The 21,231-nt window shown below is 43.5% G+C and overlaps 8 protein-coding genes across 8 annotated transcripts; 6 read left to right on the top strand and 2 right to left on the bottom strand.

The window, feature by feature from the left end:
- Nucleotides 1-1,433: 1,433 nt before the first annotated feature.
- Nucleotides 1,434-2,193, top strand: EAF02_004744 (uncharacterized protein; the record flags this gene model as incomplete). Its single annotated transcript, XM_038900792.1, has 3 exons — nucleotides 1,434-1,689; nucleotides 1,773-1,836; nucleotides 1,902-2,193. Exons 1-3 carry the CDS (start codon nucleotides 1,479-1,481, stop codon nucleotides 2,191-2,193), a joined length of 567 nt encoding a protein of 188 aa, XP_038759304.1. The 5' UTR covers nucleotides 1,434-1,478.
- A 1,731-nt stretch (nucleotides 2,194-3,924) lies between these two features.
- Nucleotides 3,925-6,071, bottom strand: EAF02_004743 (uncharacterized protein). The gene is made up of 3 exons (XM_038900791.1): nucleotides 5,774-6,071; nucleotides 4,630-5,725; nucleotides 3,925-4,609 (listed from the first exon to the last, which is right to left on the bottom strand). Exons 1-3 carry the CDS (start codon nucleotides 6,004-6,006, stop codon nucleotides 4,214-4,216), a joined length of 1,725 nt encoding a protein of 574 aa, XP_038759303.1. The 5' UTR covers nucleotides 6,007-6,071; the 3' UTR covers nucleotides 3,925-4,213.
- Nucleotides 6,072-6,521: 450 nt separating this feature from the next.
- Nucleotides 6,522-7,097, top strand: EAF02_004742 (uncharacterized protein; the record flags this gene model as incomplete). The annotated part of the gene is made up of 1 exon (XM_038900790.1): nucleotides 6,522-7,097. The coding sequence occupies one exon, from the start codon at nucleotides 6,522-6,524 to the stop codon at nucleotides 7,095-7,097; it is 576 nt and encodes a 191-aa protein (XP_038759302.1).
- A 570-nt stretch (nucleotides 7,098-7,667) lies between these two features.
- On the bottom strand, nucleotides 7,668-10,347 carry EAF02_004741 (uncharacterized protein; the record flags this gene model as incomplete). The annotated part of the gene is made up of 5 exons (XM_038900789.1): nucleotides 7,668-7,948; nucleotides 8,082-8,892; nucleotides 8,960-9,556; nucleotides 9,793-9,870; nucleotides 9,919-10,347. 5 exons carry the CDS (start codon nucleotides 10,345-10,347, stop codon nucleotides 7,668-7,670), a joined length of 2,196 nt encoding a protein of 731 aa, XP_038759301.1.
- Nucleotides 10,348-10,901: 554 nt separating this feature from the next.
- EAF02_004740 (uncharacterized protein) lies at nucleotides 10,902-12,039 on the top strand (the record flags this gene model as incomplete). The annotated part of the gene is made up of 5 exons (XM_038900788.1): nucleotides 10,902-10,981; nucleotides 11,023-11,061; nucleotides 11,328-11,710; nucleotides 11,762-11,970; nucleotides 12,019-12,039. 5 exons carry the CDS (start codon nucleotides 10,902-10,904, stop codon nucleotides 12,037-12,039), a joined length of 732 nt encoding a protein of 243 aa, XP_038759300.1.
- A 392-nt stretch (nucleotides 12,040-12,431) lies between these two features.
- Nucleotides 12,432-12,932, top strand: EAF02_004739 (uncharacterized protein; the record flags this gene model as incomplete). Its single annotated transcript, XM_038900787.1, has 2 exons — nucleotides 12,432-12,487; nucleotides 12,545-12,932. 2 exons carry the CDS (start codon nucleotides 12,432-12,434, stop codon nucleotides 12,930-12,932), a joined length of 444 nt encoding a protein of 147 aa, XP_038759299.1.
- A 456-nt stretch (nucleotides 12,933-13,388) lies between these two features.
- Nucleotides 13,389-16,689, top strand: EAF02_004738 (uncharacterized protein; the record flags this gene model as incomplete). The annotated part of the gene is made up of 6 exons (XM_038900786.1): nucleotides 13,389-13,833; nucleotides 13,885-13,968; nucleotides 14,017-14,261; nucleotides 14,401-15,006; nucleotides 15,057-15,486; nucleotides 15,542-16,689. The coding sequence occupies 6 exons, from the start codon at nucleotides 13,389-13,391 to the stop codon at nucleotides 16,687-16,689; spliced, it is 2,958 nt and encodes a 985-aa protein (XP_038759298.1).
- Nucleotides 16,690-17,930: 1,241 nt separating this feature from the next.
- Nucleotides 17,931-19,072, top strand: EAF02_004737 (uncharacterized protein). The gene is made up of 4 exons (XM_038900785.1): nucleotides 17,931-18,123; nucleotides 18,177-18,449; nucleotides 18,472-18,652; nucleotides 18,712-19,072. Exons 1-4 carry the CDS (start codon nucleotides 18,064-18,066, stop codon nucleotides 18,801-18,803), a joined length of 606 nt encoding a protein of 201 aa, XP_038759297.1. The 5' UTR covers nucleotides 17,931-18,063; the 3' UTR covers nucleotides 18,804-19,072.
- Nucleotides 19,073-21,231: the final 2,159 nt, after the last annotated feature.

The raw sequence follows: 21,231 nt of genomic DNA, 5'->3' as shown, positions 1-21,231 counted from the left end.
CACTACCTTTCCAGATCTGTACCAAAAGCCTGATTACTTGGTACGCTATTCGTGTTGGATACCCAGTCAGAAGGTCAAAACTCAGAAGAATTAAGAACTATACTACATTTCGTAGATACGGACGAAATTACCCAAGTATTCGCGCGTGAGTAGATAAATGTCTTGACTTGGAACATCTGGTCAGAGCGGCTAGCACGGGGGGAAGGCGGGGGGAAGAACCACGGAGTCGGAATTCCGATGGGCAACGGTAAGTAACGGTAACTGAGTGGGTAAGACCAAGACGGCTTAACCATGTTCGTTTACTGGTCTAGATGGAAGTTGGAACGATACTTGCCGATTTCAATATTTCAATATTCGACTTTCGACTTTTGCTCAAGCCTGGGTCTTCGACTTCGAGTCAGTGTCGAAAAGGGATGGAGGGTAACGATAATGTCAGATCAAAGTCATAAAATCACTCATTTCATAAGATAGCCGGTATTTTCCATCCTTGGTGTATCTTCCCCTTTCCCTGACTGGCTAAGTCGTTACGATTGATAAACAGAAGAGTGAAGATTTTCTTACTCATCTCTCTGGGCCAGGGGTGTGGGTAGGCGTATGCACTGCAACATCTCTTTCCCCGCGGCTACCCAACACAAGGATTTTAGATTACACGTTGTCGCTTTTAAGGTGACATCCTGTGGAACCCATCTTGGTTCGCTTCCATTGCAAGCATGGCGCGCATGGTTACAAATCCAAAAATTCTCAGGACAGGACAGGCCAGCAGGGTTACTCGTACGGATCTGGAGACTAGTTATAATGGCGAGAATGGTCAAGAAAGCCTTACCAGAAGCCACCACTGTTATTCTATATCCTGGGGTATGGAATCTTTTGTTGAATCCCTGTTCATTTAAGGTCTCAGTAGTGTACGGAGCAGGAGCCTCTCAAAGCCTCTTCCCGCTGGCACTAACAAGTAGGGATTAATGTCTAGGAAGAGATCGACGGTTGGAAAAAGCCTCCTTATATGGAGACTCTATGGAGTCTATGGAGCACTCCACACACTGTACAGTCCAGAATACTTATCAGGCAACCTTTTTTCTCTGAACACTTCCCCTATCTAATTGGCCTGCTTGGATTCTTATCGCATGTGGGATGAAGGCTTAAAAGCCTGTATTTTATGGGCATGAACCGTTTAATTACTTTGGTATCTTGTAACCTACGATTGATTAATGAAAATTGGTACGGGGCGAGACCTTTGACTTTGATCTCGTCCAAGTCTTGGCCTTGTTTTCCTTCCTAACCATTTTCAGTACACCGTGAATTAAATCATGGTGTGAATATTCAAACGAGTAAAGATCTCTCTTTACCAACCCCTATTCAGCTCTACGGTCGTTTCTTGTGATTGTTGCTGGCCTATTGTGGCCCATCTTTCATCCGTAGTTTGACAGAATCGACCTGTTCATTGAACTAATGCATGCGAAGAGAAAAAATGTCTGGTACCAATGCTCTCTAGCACTTGGTCAGATAATAGCGGCAGTCCATCTCAGTACCAAGCCTCCAAGCATTCAAAGATTCCTAAGAAGAAAAAAAATAACCTTAATGAAACTCCCGGGTCAGCGTCAGCCACCAACAGCGTTGTGGATCAGCACAAGGAAGAAAAAGATCTGACAACAGCGGACAGGTTGGCGTGTTGGCATGCAGTAGCCACGATGGGTGAGTGAGATGAGCCCCCAAACAATCAATCTCTTTCTGAAGGATCGTAAGCCGACATGGTATGATTTGACATTTCAGGGAAGCTTTTCGTTCGAGAACAAGACAAACGGCGAGCGAGGATGAGGATGCATGCGGGGGCGAGGCGAGGTAAGTCCCGAAGAGGAAGTTCGGGGCGCGGTATGTCGTGCTCACATCAGCAATGCTATTGCTAGCACCATCGACTGTTGTGGAAGAAGCCTGAGGGATCGACGATTTTTCATTCCAGATTTGGCGGCTAGACCTGAAAATTCATCATCACGAGATGGGATTTCCAGTATTTGCCATGTGCAAACGCAAACTGGGAATTCGCTTATCTCTCGTGCGTCAAGCATCGCCCTTTATCTCATTCGACGGGATACGATTTTGAAGTCTAATTTTCTGCTTTTTGGGAGACTAACATCGCACCAAAGAACTGGCCAGGTCGATGTGTGCGGAGCGGCGCGTTGTGCCGTGTCCGTTGCATGAAGAGAGAGAGAAGATAAGGATAGCTAATATCTGCAAGGCTGAATCTGAAGATCGGCAGTGAGAGGACGGCGATGTGATTGGTGCCTTTTTACGAAGTGCGTGAGTATTTTCTAGATAGCTTTTAGCAGCAAGCTGCTATAGTTAGCACACACGATAGACACACATCGTACGAGCTGGATCGGATACGGGGAAGTGCTAAGAGTGACGAGTGAGATTTGGACGTAAAAGAACACGCGTTACGCATGGCTGTTCTTTGCGATGCGCGGTTGGATATTTCGCAAAGAATGCCCGCTGGATACTCGTAGAGACGAGTTGGAAGATGCAAGATGTGTGCTGACGTTGGGTTCTTCTGGAGCGCAGCGCGCTGATGTATCAAACAGTCTTAGGGTGAAATGGAATGATAAGTGGATGTGAGGGAACCTTGGCAGACCCGACAGCAGAATAGCGGTGGGCGGTTAAACTCTAGATTTCTATTCCTGCTGTACTCTTCCTACCTACCCATAAAAAGACACTTCGTAGGTGAGATATGACATCTGTTGTGCAAGCATGAGAATACAGTGAGAAATGGATTCTCTACCTCCGTGATCAAGTGAAACAACAGACGGATATCAGGATCTTGACTCCGTTGTTAGATCCATATTCGGATAGATATTGAGATGTATAAGTAAGTATCTGGTGTATCTAGATTCTATATTACCCTCCTAGATATTCCAGGAGATGCAAGCCAGGAGTATCACCGGGAAAAAGAAATGAAGGAACAATCGCGGGAGCACACGCAGACGAGGAAGTTCTCGATATACATCTGAGGTGAGATGCATACGTAGACATACAATGTATGTGGAAGAGAAACTGCAGCCGAGAAACGCGGCGCAGTATATTTCTATTTTATCGACTTGTGCTTTATCCCATCGGTTCGTCGATGTTTCCATTTCTGCTCTGCTCTCTTTTATTTTGGGGGTTTGCGGTTGTTTACACCTGGAGTAGGTGGGTTGGGAATATGGTATTTTCTATTAGTAGTTCTCATCTAATATGGTCCCGGATATCTTTTACGAGAGTCGGGGGGTTAAATCTATAGTTGTCTGGTTTGTCTATTGGTAGGAGGGGCTTCAATCGTGCAAAGTGCAGACTGAAATGTGCGACTTTTGAGTGATTAAGTTTACTGCATAGATTGATGAATCCATTGCATGGATTGGATTCCATTGGTAGATTAAATACTTTTCATAGATCGAACTTACTTTAAAGATTGAATCTGCCTTCATAATCGATAATATTCGAAGCATCTAATTCTTGAACTCTTGCCAACATTTAAGGGTTTAAGGTGGATAAATAAATTATCGTCAAGGATTCACACAATGAAACCTGTGGGACATCGGGTATTTTCACATCCAGACCGCAATCCAAATTTGAAACATCCCGATCGAGATGGGCATCGATGTCTCCTTTCTCAACGCTGTGCTTACTTGCTCTCTCGACAATGAATACGGATGCAACGCATCGCATTGGTATTGCATTTCGAAATTGGTATATATCTCTGCACCAAAGTCTATCAGGTTAGGAATGAGATGCTCCGAAATAGATGAGAAGCAAAATCTTTCTTCGAGTCTCCGATAACTGGTGTAAAAGTAGCATTTCCTAGCTTGGAAATTTGCAGAGGTCATGTAGTATTGATACTGTTAATTCCACAAACAATTTATGCTCTGTCGAAGCCAGACGCTCTCATATGATTTTCCAGGAGTTGTGCCTTACTGTAATTTTGAAGCAATAGAAGTTATTCGTCTCTTCTTAATCTCTTATAAATATATATATTGATTATGGCAAAAATCAATGATAACTATGATACATGCAGTATGCAGAATATGATCCCATTGCATAACTGAAACTTTCAGGAAAAGAGCCACACCTAGCTTTCGTTTGACCCAACCTTTGTAATGCAATCCATATGTATCTCATTATTCCCGTCCCAAAGTTTTGCCCTAAGTAAACCTCATATACCCAAGTCAGTCCATAAATCAAATTATCATTACTCATCATCCACGTCATCGTCATCTTTAGCACTAATTGTTCCTTCCCCCTTAGCCTTATTTTTTTTCATCTCAAAGCCCCTCAGAAGACTGACAAAGATATGCCTAGATTTCTTTCCTAAGGCCTTCGCCCATATATCCAGGGTCTCTGTTACCCACATCAACAACTTGCTGAAGAAGAACAAGCAGACGAATGATGCTGATACCACTACCGCAAACCCAACCCAGTAATCATACAGCGAATACTTGCCTTCAATATCACTAAGCTCGGTTGAGAAATAAGAGGTCATAAGTGATACGGGAAGGAAGAGCACTGATAGTTTGGCGAGCAGGGTAGCTGAGCGATTGAGGCGGGCAGTAGCTTGAGAGTCTTTTTGGGAATTAATGCTGAAATACTTGAGAAGTGTTAGCTTACTTGCAGTCGATTAATAACAGTGAAGGGAATTCTCACGGTAGTACCCAATGCCTCTTTCTCGGCGAGAAGCTCAGAAGTTTGGCTCAGAATTAATAATTTTAAGCGATCGCCGAGTCTCTCGAATCTTTGACTCGCAGAAGCAGCTAGCTTGACCCCATTTCTCCCACTTTGAGTCATGAATGAGCCGTCAGGTGTGCCAGCTTCCCACGTACTAGAGTTCTTGGGTTCCAGAATCCTGGTTATGAGGTTATGGTAGCCGTTGTATAGATGCTGCATCTGACGAATGCTTTTGCTAAGGAAGTGAAGATGAGGAATGATTCTTAGGTCAGGACCTTTATTGGACTTTCTTTTCATGTCTTCGAATATAGAGGTCTCCAACTCTTTTAAACTTCCCGTGAAAAAAGCCACTGTTTTGTAGACAGCTCGCCAGTCATCAAATAGATAGTAAAAAAGATTACTTGCTCCTTCGATTCCGCTATTTGCGTGCGCTGTATTCAAGTCCAGAACTTGTCGGACAGACTGCATGGATATTGGATCCGCCGTCTCATGACCCGACTTAGAAAGTTGGCCTAAAACGCTCAGAGTATTGCCGCGCAGTGATTTGAGATCCTTCTTCGTCGGCTTAATTGGCCCTGTATCTTCATGTACGGCTATAACTGTATTATCGTCGCAAAGTATAAGCCAAGACCAGAGCCTACACTGGGCTCTGTCTCTGAATAGATTTTGAACTGTTGGATTATCTTTTTCCTTCATCGGTGTATCGATATCATGCATCCAATTCGCGCCAATGCACATGAAACGTGCTCCTACGTCAACGGACTGGTAGTTGATCATTTGCTGTGCAATGGTATAATGGCTCGTGGTTGCTGGGGGCGCACGATGAGTTGTATGTGTTCTGGGCATATTCATACTCGCTCTACCCGTTTCGATATCATCCTTTTCGAACAACTTCTCTTTGTAACTGACTCGATGATCCTTACTGGTCGGATTATTCGGTGGCAGAGTTTTGATGATAGCCAGAAGCCTTGGAGAAAACCCATACCGATGTGCAAGAACATCTATTATATCAGTCTGTCGGTTTGGACCCCAGATATTGCTGTCGCATATTAGCAAACACTCTTGCAGGTTTGATACCATCACTTACATCCATCGTACAGGAGGTCGATCGCGCTCGGCTTGCGTGGAAGGTTCATCTAGGAGCCTTTTTACTTGGCCTGCGTTCAGATCAAAGGCAATTTGAGCCTCGAGTTTGCCAAACTCAACAACAAAGTTGCGGGTATTTTCATCTGCCGCTCGATCGAGGCTGTCTTCATATACAACTTGTTGGTCGAAGTCCGCGAATATTCCGTCTTTCTCCATGTTGTATAGGCTTCGCATGCATACTATGCAAGAAAATGAAGATTGAAATCATGATGGGCAAACCTCATGAGTTTATATGTGTAGGCTGTGCTGTGAATGCTGCCGTCGAGAGGCGCACAAGGCTGATTTTGGAGCTGTGAAACATGAGGGGAACCTGTTCGTGGTAGTATTCTGATGTATCCTGGCTGAATGACTGGCTATCGTTTAGCGATACAGGTTTTGGTGTTCTTCCCCCCTGTTGGCGCTTATCTATTTACTATCAGCTCCCAGCATTTATCTCGAGGCTTTTGGCCAGTCACGCGAGGACATCAGCAGGGGAAAATTCGCACTAACATAATTAAGTGTTGGTGTTTCTCTTCAAACCTGCTTTCCCAATTGGCATCATATAATAGGTTTACTCAGAGAGTGGTTCCGAGAAGAGAAACTCATTTTGTTGATATTTGGTGGTGTCAGTGTACCACTATTTCAGTGCAACGTTCTTCCTATCTATCAACGATAGCAAAGCTTATTACTTCACACATTAAAACGTCAAAATGACCTACGAAATCATACATATATCCAGTGAAGATCTTGTGCGGTCCTATGTCGGAAAGTACAAAGAATTTAGGCTTCTATCTCTGCAAGTCGCACCTGAAGCTTTCGCATCCAATTACTGTACGGAAGCAGCGTTCTCAGACGAAGTATGGTACAAACGTCTTGCAAATCCACATGCAGCTACATATTTCGCGCTTGAAAATTCTAAAATCATCGGTACTGTTTCTATGCTTGGCCCATTGATTTATGGTCCAGAAGACATGGCGGTCCTTGGAAATCCATGGCAAGCGATTGGTGATAAGACATCTAACGAACAAGCAATGCATTATCGAATGAACGGAGTATTTACTCTACCAGATGTTCGGGGGCAAGGAGTCGGGAAAGCGCTTATTGAAGCGGCCTTGAAATATGCAGGAGGTGAAGCAGCGGTGCAGGGCAAAGCGTTTGTATGCAGTGTTGTAGTAGAGTCAGAAAATTCTGGAGCTCGGCGATTATATGAAAGGTGTGGTTTTGTGGTCACGAAAGAGGTGCCGAATGGAGACACGGCCGTCATACTCATGACAAAACCAGGCTAGAAATTATGAATTGAGCATAAGATATTAAGTCGATCATTCTTGTCTTCTTCCGTACAAATACCTGCAAGGTTTGGATGACTACAGAACTCCCAAATAGCTGGTAGGCATTGAATATAATATAACTAAAATATACTGACTCATCTAAGTAGCTCGAAGTTGTTGCTTCCCACTCAACTCCCATATTATAATAATATTGTAATGATTTCATACAATCATATATTCTTGTAGACTGCATTGATATCATACACGCAAATAGTTTTATATTTTCTGTCGATATCGTACAATCATCTTATTTTGATGTAGGAAGAACCTTGAGGGAGTCAGGGGCGAGGCAGAGAGAGGGATCACAAGGGGTCTCATTGATTCTACATATAATGATAATCATAGAACAGAAGAGATTAGGTTCAATAATAAAGTATTTGAATTTGAGATTATACTTCTACTGGTATCATATCCATGCATCCTCGAACGCCCATACCTAGAAACAAGAGCAGAGATCCGCCATACCATGCCGCTAAACCCATTTTTCATAACCCATCATGCATGCACCATCCATTTTTACCCAATATTTTACACTTCCACAGCTCCAGTACTCTCAATAGCTAAACCATTCTTTTCAGCATTAATCTTCACTACCGCATTTTCGCCAGTCTTCAATTCTCCCCGGATGATCTTATCGGCCAGTCCATTGCCGATCTCCTTGGAGATGAGTCGGTTGAGCGGACGGGCACCAAACCTAGGATCATACCCTCTATCAGCAAGCCATTGTCGCACCTCTTGATCTACTTCAAGTGTGATTCGTCGATCGTCTAGTCTCTTTTGGAGTTCTGAGAGTCGGATATCGACAATATCTCGGAGAGCCTCGTTAGAAAGACGTTTGAATATTATAAATTCGTCAATGCGGTTGAAAATTCAGGGGCATCTGTAATAATTGTTAGTTATGAGTGATAAAAAAAGATCGCACAGGAGGCTAGGTAAACTTACAATTATGTTGCACAACATCCATTACAGCGTTGCGGACAGAAGGTGCAATATCACCATTTGTCTCTTCTTTATATGGATGCGAGGGGTTGAGACCAACGAGGATATCTGCGCCCAAATTGGAGGTGAAGACGATTAAAGTGTTGCGGAAATCAACTTTGTGGCCTTGACTATCCGTCAAAAACCCTTCGTCCAATACTTGTAAAAGGAGAGCAGAGATATCTCGATGGGCTTTTTCAAATTCGTCGAAAAGAAGAACTGCATAAGGTTTTCTTCTGACAGCTTCAGTAAGTTGTCCAGCATCATCATATCCAACATATCCGGCGGGACTACCAATCAAACGACTAATTGTATGACGTTCTTGATATTCGGACATATCAAAACGAACGATAGCTGATTCAGTCGAGAACAAAAAATTTGCCATCTTTTTGCAGAGCTCAGTTTTTCCCACGCCGGTCGGACCGAGAAAGAAAAACGATGCAAGTGGTCTATTTTCGCCGTTCAAGCCGGCTCGTTGCATCCGGACCGCATTTGCAACCGATCTGAGTGCCTCATCTTGACCACGAACGGACTGTCTCAAAGTGTCTTCCATATGAATAAGCTTCTCAGCGTGCCCCGAAGTTAACTTTGTAACAGGAATACCAGTGACACGTGATACAACAGCCGCAATGTCGTCAGCAGTGACAGCATCGTGGATCAAAGTACCTCCGGATGAAGGGCCTGTCTCTCCATCTTTGGGCAACTTTGCTTCTAATGATGGGATTACGGAATATCTTAGCTCTCCAGCGCGGCCATAATTGTTCTCGCGCTGTGCCTGATCAAGCTCAATGCGAGCTTTCTCGAGGTCCTCTTTTGTCTTCTTGATAGCATCAATTTCAGACCTCTCTGCCTCCATTCTCTGTCAGCGATTTCGCTTCCTTTTGACACTCTTTCAGATCATTTTCGAGCCTTTCGCGTCGTTCTTTGCTGGCGATATCTGTCTCCTTTCTAAGACTCTCGAGCTCTATCTGTAGCGTCATGATCTTTTGGTCAAGCTGCATAATATCGTCCGGCTTGCTCTCTTGCTGTAACCTCAGACCACTTGCAGCTTCATCCATAAGGTCAATCGCTTTGTCGGGTAAGAAACGATCTGTGATGTAACGATTGCTGTAGGTAGCAGCAGCAACCAGAGCCCCATCTGTAATGCGAACTCCATGGTGCACTTCATACTTTTCCTTGATGCCCCTCAATATACTGATTGTACTTTGAATCGACGGTTCTTTGACTTGAATAGGCTGAAAGCGTCTTGCCAGAGCGACATCCTTCTCGATTAGTCGATACTCGTTGAGTGTGGTTGCTCCGCAACATTGCAATTCACCCCGAGATAGTGCAGGTTTCAACAGGTTACTTGCATCAATACTTCCTTCAGCCTTCCCTAATCCTAATAACGTGTGCAACTCATCCACAAATAGAATCACGCCGCCATGAGCTTCTTGGACCTAGGAGTTGTTAGAACAATTTCAAATATTTACAATTTCAAGCAAAAGATGGTACGTCTTGCACAGTGTGCATTTTGTATTGCGAGATATAGCATTGTAAGCAGGTCTAATTATAAGGCCTATATCGACAGCTTGTACGTGTCTCAAGTGTACCACTTGGTCGTGCGTACTTGAGAACCATAACAAAACGACTATATCTACTGGCAAGCAACCACCGCGATGAAATGGATACCCACCTCTTTCAAGACCGACTTCAATCGTTCCTCGAAATCACCACGAAACTTCGCCCCAGCAATAAGTTGTCCAAGATCCAGCTATATCACTTTCTTGTCTTTCACACTTTCAGGCACATCGCCTCTGACTATCCGTTGTGCTAAGCCCTCCAATATAGCTGTCTTTCCCGTTCCTGCACTTCCGATCAATACCGGATTGTTTTTCGTTCGCCGCGATAGTACTTGTATAGTTCTGTTAATTTCCGAATCTCTACCAATGACCGGATCTAGTTTTCCCTCCTTTGCTCGCGCAGTCAAATCGACACCATATTGTTCTAGGGCAGACTTTTGTTCTCCACCACCCATATCCATGCGGTGCGTGCCGCCTGGAGGGTGTGGACGTCCACTTGCGTATGTGCGAAGCGCAGTAAGAGGTGCGATATTTCTATAGGTAAATGCATGGCTACTGCTATGTAATGGGAATTTGGTCAATGGTCGTCCGATTCGAACTTGTAGAGGAGCTCCTCTGAAAAGGCGAGAAGAGCTCTCAATTTGTCGTAATACTTTGATATTTCTCATTATCGTGAGATTGAGTGTCTTCAGGTTAAAGAAATAAAAGGAAAAGAAAAAAGGGAGAAAGATTAATATCAATGAACATATCTTAAGACAAAGTATATATATATATATATGTACGTGAATTATAAATTCTATCTAGAATAGTCTCGAGCATTCTGAACGGAACGTGGAAGCTTCCCGCGATCTCCCCCCACTAGCTGTGTCTCTACGGGAGCTTAGGTAAGCGGAATCATTTTGTGCCTTATTTTAACGGTAACCATTGGGCAAGAAAATTAAGCCTGATCCCACCCCGCCACTAGGTATCGCTCGATTGTCTCTAATTTAATTTCGCATTAAGCGATTGCAGACAACGCCTGAGCCAATCAAATTTTCACACTGTGGAAAGCAGCCGAAAGCACCATTTTTGAAGTTCCATCTTCTTCCAAAATTTGACTCACCCCCCACCACTCCTCATCACAATCAACATCACCAATTTTGTTTGTTTTCCTCCTTTCTTAAAAGATTAAAAATTCTCACCGTTTAATATCAAGAAAAGAAGACTTCTTAAATTTTTCACAATGGGATTCACAGACTTTGTCAACGATGCTGGTCTTACCAGTAAGCTTTTCCCCGCCACGATAGAGATAGATAATCTCGAGTCGAAGAATTTTGAAAAGCGCAGAAATTGACTTGACCTAGTGCTCAACAACTGTTGGAGACTCGTTCATACATCGTTGGGTATGTGTTTGATTTCTTATCTTGATATCTGTCTTTTTTTCATTTCTACCTGCGAGGCAGCATCCACGATGTGTCTATTTGCGCATCAGTACCCCCTCCTCGAACAATTCCTAATATGATGAGCAACATTGGTCCGTGTTACTGAGCGGCCTCAAGAACCGTGTTATGGCGATATACCAAGCTTTTTTGCATCTCTGATTTCTCTACTTCCATTGCAACAATTTACCATGAAAATGATCGAAGAAAATATTAACTAGAGATTATAGATACTCCCCAAGCCAAGCTGATGTAGCCGTCTTCAAGGCTCAGCAATCCGCCCCAGATGCCGCAAAATTCCCCCACGCTGCTAGATGGTACAAGCACATCAACTCCTGGACCGAGGAATTCGGTACCCTCCCAGGTGATGCTTCCAAGGAATACACTTCATATGGCCCAGATAAGACCGAGGCTACCTTGAACCCAGCAAAGGCCCCAGCTGCCGAGGAAGAGGATGATGATGAGGTCGATCTTTTCGGAAGTGATGACGAGGAAGAAGATGCGGAGGCTCTCAGAATCAAGGAGGAGCGTTTGGCCGAGTACAAGAAGAAGAAGGAGGGCAAGACCAAGCCTGCTGCCAAGTCTGTCGTCACAATGGATGTCAAGCCATGGGGTGAGTCGGGTTTCTGATTTGACGCTGATAACAATACTGATCGATTTATAGATGATGAGACCGACATGGCAGCATTGGAGGCTGCTGTTCGTGGCATCGAGAAGGATGGTCTCGTTTGGGGTGCTTCTAAACTTGTTGCTGTTGGTTTCGGTATCAAGAAGTTGCAGATCAACTTGATCATTGAGGATGACAAGATTGGTCTTGATGATTTGCAAGAGGAGATTGCTGAGTTCGAGGACTATGTCCAATCGTCCGATATTGTATGCTATGCCCCTCCTGATCCCATTGACAACGGCTAATAAGAATAGGCTGCCATGCAAAAGCTATAAAGCATCATTACGTCTAGGTTTTACCTTCGACTTCCGCTTCGTTCCTGTTCCTGAAATGATTCCACGTTACCTATGGAGGTTTTGACTCTGATCAGTCAATAAATTATTATGATAAAAAATAAGTTTTACGAAATGATGATAATCATGGACTGGGATAGAATTGAAATGCAAAAAAAGCCATAACAAGTACATAAATTTTACATGCAGATTACTTTTGTGATTCATTTGTGCTACATTAATGTTTCTGTAATATTTTACTCGCATATCTGTAAAAGACAACCCGATTGCCCACTATCGCGCTTACGGTTCCCAAGGAGCCGCACCTTACTAACGAGGACAAGCTGGAACTTTGAACAACCCACAATCTTTAACAAAACACCACATTCTCCAACATGACTTGGATCTCCAAATCAATTACGGGCCTCGGCTTGCTGTTTCTCACGCACGCGTATGTATACCAAAATCTAAACGATCCTGCAATCACTGATAGATATTGTTCCTTCAGCTGCTATTCTGCCCACGAACACTCGGCCCTACAGTCTACAGGAACTGCCCATCTATCCTCTATCTCCTCTCACGCTACCACTACTGCCTCTTTACCAATCGACATATCTATCGAGACGATAGTATCGATTTTTATTGTTTGCCTTGGCTTGGTTTTAGGCACACCAGAATTGCGACCTATACAATGGCGCGTTTGGGCAGGTAAAATTGAGCGAGAGGGAGCGAAAGGTTTTATGAATGCAGATGGAGAGGTAGACAAAGATTTTGTTGGAAACCCCTTCAGAGTTCTTGAGAGTCGACCAAGCTTCATAGACATAAGAAAGCAAAGACACGAATTTGCGGAGTGGGTCAGGGAAGGAGGGGAACAAATTCCAGCAAAAGAGTTATAGATTGACAGGGCGAATATCGGGGGTGTTGTATGATATTGATTCTGTGGATGCTGTGATATGAATGATCTTGGCTGGGGGACTACGTTGCAAATAGTTGAAGAAGTGATATTTTGGGTTGCGGACAAACATCATGAAGTGGCACAAAAATTCATATACTGTTCAAACAAACCAATTTTGAGTCTGTATCTACTACCTTGGTAGTATTGAAACAATTTACTATGTTTACTGGCCTGAACATCTCAAGCGTCTTTGGCTATGTACGTATCTACAAGTAGTAAAGTTGTACAAATGAGGGAGGAATGATTTTCGCTTGGCAAAATCACTTCCGTAGTGCTCTCACCTTTCACATTTCGAACCTCATCATGACTTATTTCAAAATTTATTCGCCTTCTTTATTATTCCCTCTCACCACCCTTATTTTATTACATTGTTTGAAATCTTAGAAGAAGCATCAGCATGCCACCGTTTAAGCGTCGGCGAGTTACTTCCGGTGCGGGATCTGACCATCAGTCATCCTCCCAAGGACAATCGTCAAGAATTGGGTCAAGCTCATTAACAGCTAGTTCGGTACCACGGGATGGATATCATTCGTCCTCAATGCACCTTTCTTCCCCTTGTAATAGAATATCGATGAACTCAAAATCAGCACATATAGCTTCCCCACCATCAGTGCAAGATGAGGTCAACATTTTCGATCCGGGAGAGAACGAGGCTGATATTCAAGAACGCGAAGATTGCGATTCCATGAATGAAGTTGTCATGGCTGTCGAATTGAAAGGGCGTGGTACAGTAGGGTGCGCATATTATCTCGCGAGAGAAGAAAAATTATGCATGATGGCAGATATCAGTATGGCTGGACTTGACATAATCGACACTCTAAAAGTTCACGTAGATCCTACTGGTAGGGTCTTATGAAAGCCTTTAAATATTGTTTATACTAACGATATCAAAGTAATCTTAATAAGCACCCGTTGCGAGGAGGCACTTGAAGATCATCTTCAAAAAGATGCCAAGGGTATCGACCGAGGAGATGCTAGTAGGTTTTTGGTGACAGGCGCTAATTAATGCTAAGCTGACCTTACAGATGATATATTCGGCTCATATATTCTTGATTCTCGACCGGCCTCAGAATTTTATTATGAGACCGCAAAGAACAAGTTGGCTAGCTTGGGCATTGAAGGCCCAAGGGGCGCTGGAATGATGCTCGCTACACCTGATGATGAACTGGCTGGAAATCACACTCATGATCAGGCAGACTTAAGTGGTAGGGGTCGTCAAGGAAGATTCATGAGACTCGCAGGCTGGATTGATTTGGAGAGCAGAATCTCGGTAGGTCGTGCATCTTGCTTTCTTCGTCCAAATGGCATTGCATCTCAATTTCAATCAAGCAGATGCAAGTTGGCTTATAATGAGTGTTGAAGTGAGAACAACAAGCACCACATGGTTTTACTAATAAACGTTCTTGTAGGTTGGCTGTGCCGGTGCGGTGCTTAATTACCTCGGACGACGACGAAGTGTGGATTATCTACCTAATGACGAGGCCGCATTGATTGCATTCAGGGTCCGTACCATTGAGATGTTTTCATTAACGGATATGATGTTCGTAAATGCAGACACATTATCATCACTCCAAATCATCCAGTCCGAGTCTCATCCGAACTCTCATATGCAAGGTCCAAATAAGTCTACTTCGGGATCAAAAGAGAGCCTATCTGTATTTGGTCTGTTCTATCATTTGGCTAGCACACCGCAGGGTAAGCAGAAGCTTCGGAAGATGTTCATGAGGCCAAGCATAGATATTCCGGTAATCAAGGAAAGACTCTTCACAATAGGTGTTTTCTTAATTCCAGAGAATGGACCTATATTACAAGAAGTTCAAAGGAGCTTGAAGAGTGTCAAAGATATCAGAACTGTGGTAATACATCTTCAGAAAGGTGTAAGCGGAGGTTCTACGAAGGCAACAGCAATCAAAAGTGGCGTTTGGGGAAGCATTCTCTCATTTACCTACCATTCGCTCAAGATACTAGAAGCATTGCGAGGGCTTACAGGCGATAAGACTATCATTGCTGGCAAGGTGAGAATGCCTACATCGCCCAAACTATATAAGCTGATTCATTATACTAGCTCCTCGGTGAAACTCGCCTCAATGACCTTCTTGGTATTGGTCAAGCAATTACCAGGACGATAGACTTTGAGAGATCGGCTGAACAACATCGTGTCACTGTCAGACAGGGTGTAGACCCGGAGCTAGATGGGATGAAAAGAACATATGATGGAATGGAAAGCCTCCTTACCGAAGTCCAACAGAAAATGTCAGATGATATACCTGAATGGGCTCGCCAATATGTCGAAAATTGTATATATTTCCCACAACTCGGCTTTCTGACAGTGGTACGGCTTGATCCTAATACAGGCGAAGGAAGATATAAAGGTGAGGGAACCGACGACGATAAATGGTCTCAAACGTTTGTCAGTGACGAGAAAGTATATTACAAGAACGGGCATATGAGACAAATGGACGAGTATATTGGCGATATGTATAGTATGATTACTGGTGAGTTACTCGGACATCGTTTTACAGCACATACTGATTATGCGTCATTTGTTAGACAGAGAGATCGAAATCATACATCACCTCACTGTGCGTGTACTGGAACAGGAGAATCTTCTTGTCACAGTGTCAGATCTATGCGGAGAACTTGATAGTCTCGTTGCACTGGCTCTCGGGGCTATTAAATATCGTTTCAATCCACCAACTATCACCCAAGCCAATGTAATTGACATACGAGGCGGACGACATCCTCTTCAAGAGCTTACAGTACCATCATATGTACCAAACGACTGTTACCTTGTGGGCGGATCAGGACACTCCATTCCAACCGATCAAGAACCTTCCTCGAGTACTTACCAGGACTCTGAACGCATCGAAGGCCCAAGTATGCTCCTTATGACTGGGCCAAACTATTCTGGAAAGAGTGTTTATCTCAAGCAAACCGCTATGATTGTTTATTTAGCCCATATTGGCAGTTATGTCCCGGCGGACAAGGCGATTGTGGGTCTTGCGGATAAGATATTAACTCGAATAACTACTCGTGAAAGTGTTTCCCGAAACCAGAGCGCCTTCATGATTGACCTGCAACAGATAGCTCTCTGTACAACCCTTGCAACTCACCGTAGTCTTGTGATTATTGATGAGTTTGGTAAAGGCACCAATTCAACAGATGGCGCTGGTCTGGCGTGTGGCGTGTTTGAATATTTTCTTGGGCTTGAATCGCGTCGACCAAAAGTTCTCGGAGCAACCCATTTCCACGAAATATTCGAGAACGGATATTTGTCCCCGAGACCGGAATTGGCTTTTGGTCATATGGATGTTCATGTGAACAAACAATCTGACCTAGCTGATAATCAAGTTACATACCTGTACAATTTTGTGCTAGGTAGAAGTACTTCCAGCTTTGGTACTTCTTGTGCTGCAATGAATGGAATAGATCCTGCTATTGTCGAAAGAGCTGAGGATCTGATATTGTTAGCAGCTCGGGGAGAGGACCTCATGCAAGCTGTTGCGGCAAATGCCTCGGAAAAGGATGCTCGAGACTTGAAGGATGCAGAAAATATTGGGAGACGCTTTCTTGAGCAAAACTTTCCTCTGTCGGGTGGTAATAATGTCGTCATCGACGTCCGAAGTATTCTCCGAAACATTCTGGATGTCGAGAGGAGGCAAGACATGAAACAAGGTTTCGAGAATTCGGGTTTATAGAACCGATGTTGATCTTTCTCACCAATGTTCGAAATTATGTTGATCAAGTTGATCGTTCTAAATATAGCTTATAAAATATGCAATGATCGCTCTATCAAACAGATACAATTCTCGTCTGATAATTGCGAATGATTATTCTGCTTCCTTCAGATTGATGTCGAGACGCGAAAGATTCGTCTTTCAAATTTCGAAGATGTATGGAGTAAGGCATGGCGGGGATCTCTTGGAACTTATCGGGGCCCACATGCTCTACTGATAGGGCTGAAATGAAGCATTTGGCTTCACCATTAAATCACTTTGATGAATATTAGGCAAAATTCATCAATGCCTTGATCGTTTTCGTCCAAATAAACATTACATCAAGTCTGTTAATCAAGAATATACAACTGTAGATTCTTAAAACAAGCTAGTGAGCCGCCTGGACCGAAGAAGCAAGTATCTTTTCCGTCTATGATACTCGTCTAGTTTCAGGATGGGCTAATGTGCCAGTGATACTCTGTACTATTTCATTTATTTGGGTTATCATGAACGCGATACCAGCTAAGGAAGCAGAATTATGGTCCATATTCCTGCAAACAATGTCAGCAGAGACGAAGTCGTATCTCTTCATTTCGATGGGACATAGTTGAGACTGCAACGCGAATACACACTTATTCATGCAGGATTGGAGAAATTGAGAAGTTCAATTTCAATCGTTGTGTATGTGCAAAAGATGACGAGAATATAGTATTTACTGATTAGATTAGTGAATGAATAGTCCCGTCGTCCGAGAAAAGAGGAGTTGCTGGAAGGTATTGATGGTAAAGTCTGAGGGTAAAAGGCCTCCCCACTGCAACTCGATCAGACCGTCAGTGCGAGATGTTAAGTAGTGACATCTATAACTTTAGCCGCCACAGAGTTGTTGTTACTGGCGTCTATCATTTTTTGAATTGGTTGCTAACAGGGAAGTTGGCGAACATGCATGAATTCCTCGCCTGCAGCTTCTCTTCTCCTCGTTGCGTTGACTCCTAAGAATAGAACGTTCAACATAAGGGTATGAAGGGCGGAGAAGTCCCAATTAAATTTGTCTTGGAGTCCAACTGGATCTTCAGTTGACCAATGCTTCTGTGTTGCAAATTATGTGGGATATCCTTTAGCGGGTAGTTGAAGTTTATGCTTCTATTTCGGATATTTGATTGATGTTGCCAAGGGCTTTGACAAGTTATAGGCGGACTCTCATAACCGTGCTTTCCAACTCATTATCCTCATCATTCATCCACTCATCCACTCATCCCCATACGAAGCTGGTCTTTCCCAAAGCAGGTCTTTTAGTCCAAATACACATCGTCATATCCAAATCCTTTTCAAGTTCAGTTTCAATACCAAACTTCCACAATGCAATTCTCGATCGCTCTCTTCTTGGCTCTTGCTGCCGCAAGTGTCTCTGCTTCATCCGTAAGTTCTTTCTGTCTTCCACTGAGCCCTCATCTTATCTAACATATTTCTAGGGTCTCTCTGGAAGCGGAACCGCTGTAGGTGCTGCTAAGGCAACCGGGTTCGGAGCTGCTAAGGCCCAGCGGAACTGGTGCAAAGCCAGCTTGGCCTCCTCGCGTCGTACACGTCCATACCGCCGTAAGGATTCCAACGAGTCAGGATCCGCCAAGGGAACCGGAGCCAAAGGTGATGGTGGCTCTGCAAAGGCAACTGGTGCACAAGGAGCAGGATCTGCTAAGTCCACTGGGGGAGCGAACTCCGGTAGCGATGGCAATGTGCAGCCAAGGGTAACTGGAATCTGGCGGAAAGGCTTCCAGAGACAGCAGAAGCTGGCTCTGCAAAGCGACTGGAGGGAGCTCGACAAAGGGGTCTGGAACTGAAAACACTGGCAAGGGATCCGCTTCTGCTTCAGGTAAAGGGGGAGCGTCAGCTTCAGGGGTTGCATCGGCATCCGGGGCTGGTGGCGCTTCTGCCACTTCTACTTCTCCAGGTTTGTTCTACCCAATCTTAGAGTTTCTTGAAATTATCTTGCTAACTTCGATGTATTAGCTATCTCCACTGGTGGTGCCGCATCTCTATCCAATAATGGAGGGATGGCTGCAGTTGCTGGTCTTGGTGTTGCATTCGCTGTTTTCATGTAAAGAGCTTTAGATTCTTTAGTGGTGTGATATTGCTCAATTTCAGAGTCATATGTTGAATTGGATGGAATTGGATTGAGTGGTTTGTACATACCTTTCTGATGTGAATAGGGCGGCGTATCGGGCATCCTTTTTGAGGCGGGTGGGCGGCTTTGATATTCATAGATCGAGCTGGTCTCTGGTGACCGACGAAACAATCACTCGTTCTTATTTTTGATGTAACACAGGATTGTAAAATCTGGCTATTTTTCTATATAGATATGATTGAAGGGATCCTTTCTCAATCGCGAATATTTGGCATTATTTGACTGCAAAAAGAAACTACTGCCGCCGGTGAACATTCTGATTGAGGGTGCTTTGGGTCATATTTTCGATCTGTATCCAGTCTCGTTGAAGAAAACAGCGTGGTCTGCTGGTGGGTTGAAATTACTTGTCGAAAGCTTGATAAAGATGATAATTGAAGGTTGTCTCTTAAGTAGGAGGTGTGCAACAATCCAGCCTGCGATAAGCAGAACAGCTGCAAAATCCGCCTGGCATATCATTATGACGGATATTGTACTCAATTCTGAACACCAAATAGAGTTCAGTTAGCGTCCCTGTCCTAGATGCAGAAGCTCATTCTAGACCTTAATCCATTTCAGTCACCCGAGCCATTTTGAATGTTCAAAATTTTATGTATATTGAAACCATTCAGAAGATTGAAACACAGAGTCTGATAATGCGTTTGCCTCAAGGGTTGAAACAATCGGGAAAACATTAAACAATCAAGTATACTATGCCATAATCTACGTTAAAATATGACATACGTTCTGTTTTCTCTACACCTCGCAGATCAGTGGAAAAAAGGGAGGAAAGTTCTCAACTCTGGAGTCTGAAAGCAAAAGGGCATGTCATTCTGAAACAAATTGGCATAGCGTAGAAAAAAGTCCACATGTCGAGGAGTAACCTAATAATAATATCAGGCTGAACTTTATGCTGGAGAGATGTTGAGTTTCTCCGGTCAGATTGCTATCTTATCAATGCGTGGACTATCTAAGACCCTCGAATTCTGAAAAGACACTCGCTAGCAAGATTCGTCAAATGGTCACTACGCTCGACGTCGCTGACTATGTAATCCTCTGGGTAGATTGTACCAAATGACGATAAGAGACAATGAGAGACACGGAAAGCTTTCCTTGGTAGAAAAATGGCTTTCGGCCGAAATTTCGCTACAAGGAGACAGTTTCTGGAAATTTCTTTGATCATGAAGATCAATCAGTCGAGTGCATAATGCACCGTATATTAATATCTATCACTTTTGCTGACGTGCGCTGGGATTAGACCCGAGTTCCTGAAAATGTAATGATAGCGGTTATCTCCCAAGGTACTAGGGCTGACAAGAATACGTGATCAACGAAGGAACGGGGGAATTGTTGTGATTGATATGTTGTATTTCTCATCAATTGCATGTCCGCAACTCCCGCAGTGAAATGCGGAAGTATGATAAAAGCACAACCAAATATGGGATCCATTAGGTTTGTTAAAAATGGAAAAAATGGACATTTGAAACAAGTAACTGAGGTTATTATAAGATTTTTCATATCCACTCAAAAGATCATGGATGCAATTATACGATTAGACCTAACCGTCTAGCCGGACTTGGTATTTTCACACCCGGGTAATCAATCATAACAATTACAATTGATTGGCTAACTTGTCTGTCAATCCTAGATGCATTTTCTTCTCCAAAATAAAAAGCCGATTCGGAATTACTTTTTGAAATTAGGTTCTGGGAGGAACCGAAAAACGATTTACGTTTCCGTTTGAACATCTCCGTGCTTCTTACTTTTAGGGTTTGACTCAAGCAATCGATCTGGGGACGAGAAAGAAAAGAACTTGTTGAACGCTCGAGAATGCTACAAGAGTCATTGCCTCGAACCTGCCTAAATGGGTTAATCTATTCATCCAATCATACGCTGGAAGAGAGGAATGCGGATTCATGATTTCTAATCTCATGAAAGATCTTCAGGGCAAGGTTGCAATAAAGAAAGATAGTATATTTCGTGATAGATAGTCGAGATAGTAAACCAAGCGAGCCAAGTGAGTTGAATCAGTGGATGGATCTTCCTTGGAGCTTGATCGCTTATTGCCTAGTTTCGGTTCTTACCTCCCTTATCACCGTCACCGTCACCGTTAACCTCTTTCATCTCCAACAGAACAAGCGGGTGGGAAGCTCCTTTTCTGGATGCTAGCTCAATTGCAAAGGTGCCATATACCTACCGCACTAGGAAATGGGCCTCTTTCGGTCATACGCTACACTACAACTTTGCCATGGTATCTTTGGTAGCTTACCTGTTCGTCATCATTCTTCTCTCACTTCCTTCGACTCATACTATTCACAAACTTAGTACTCTATACCCAGTCCACTATGTTAGCTACCAGTTCTAGAATA

This window comes from Botrytis sinoallii (assembly GCF_014898435.1).
Source record: "Botrytis sinoallii strain Bc 23 chromosome Unknown BSIN_007, whole genome shotgun sequence".
Classification (NCBI taxonomy): domain Eukaryota; kingdom Fungi; phylum Ascomycota; class Leotiomycetes; order Helotiales; family Sclerotiniaceae; genus Botrytis; species Botrytis sinoallii.
This window is presented reverse-complemented; position numbering and strand designations above follow the sequence as displayed.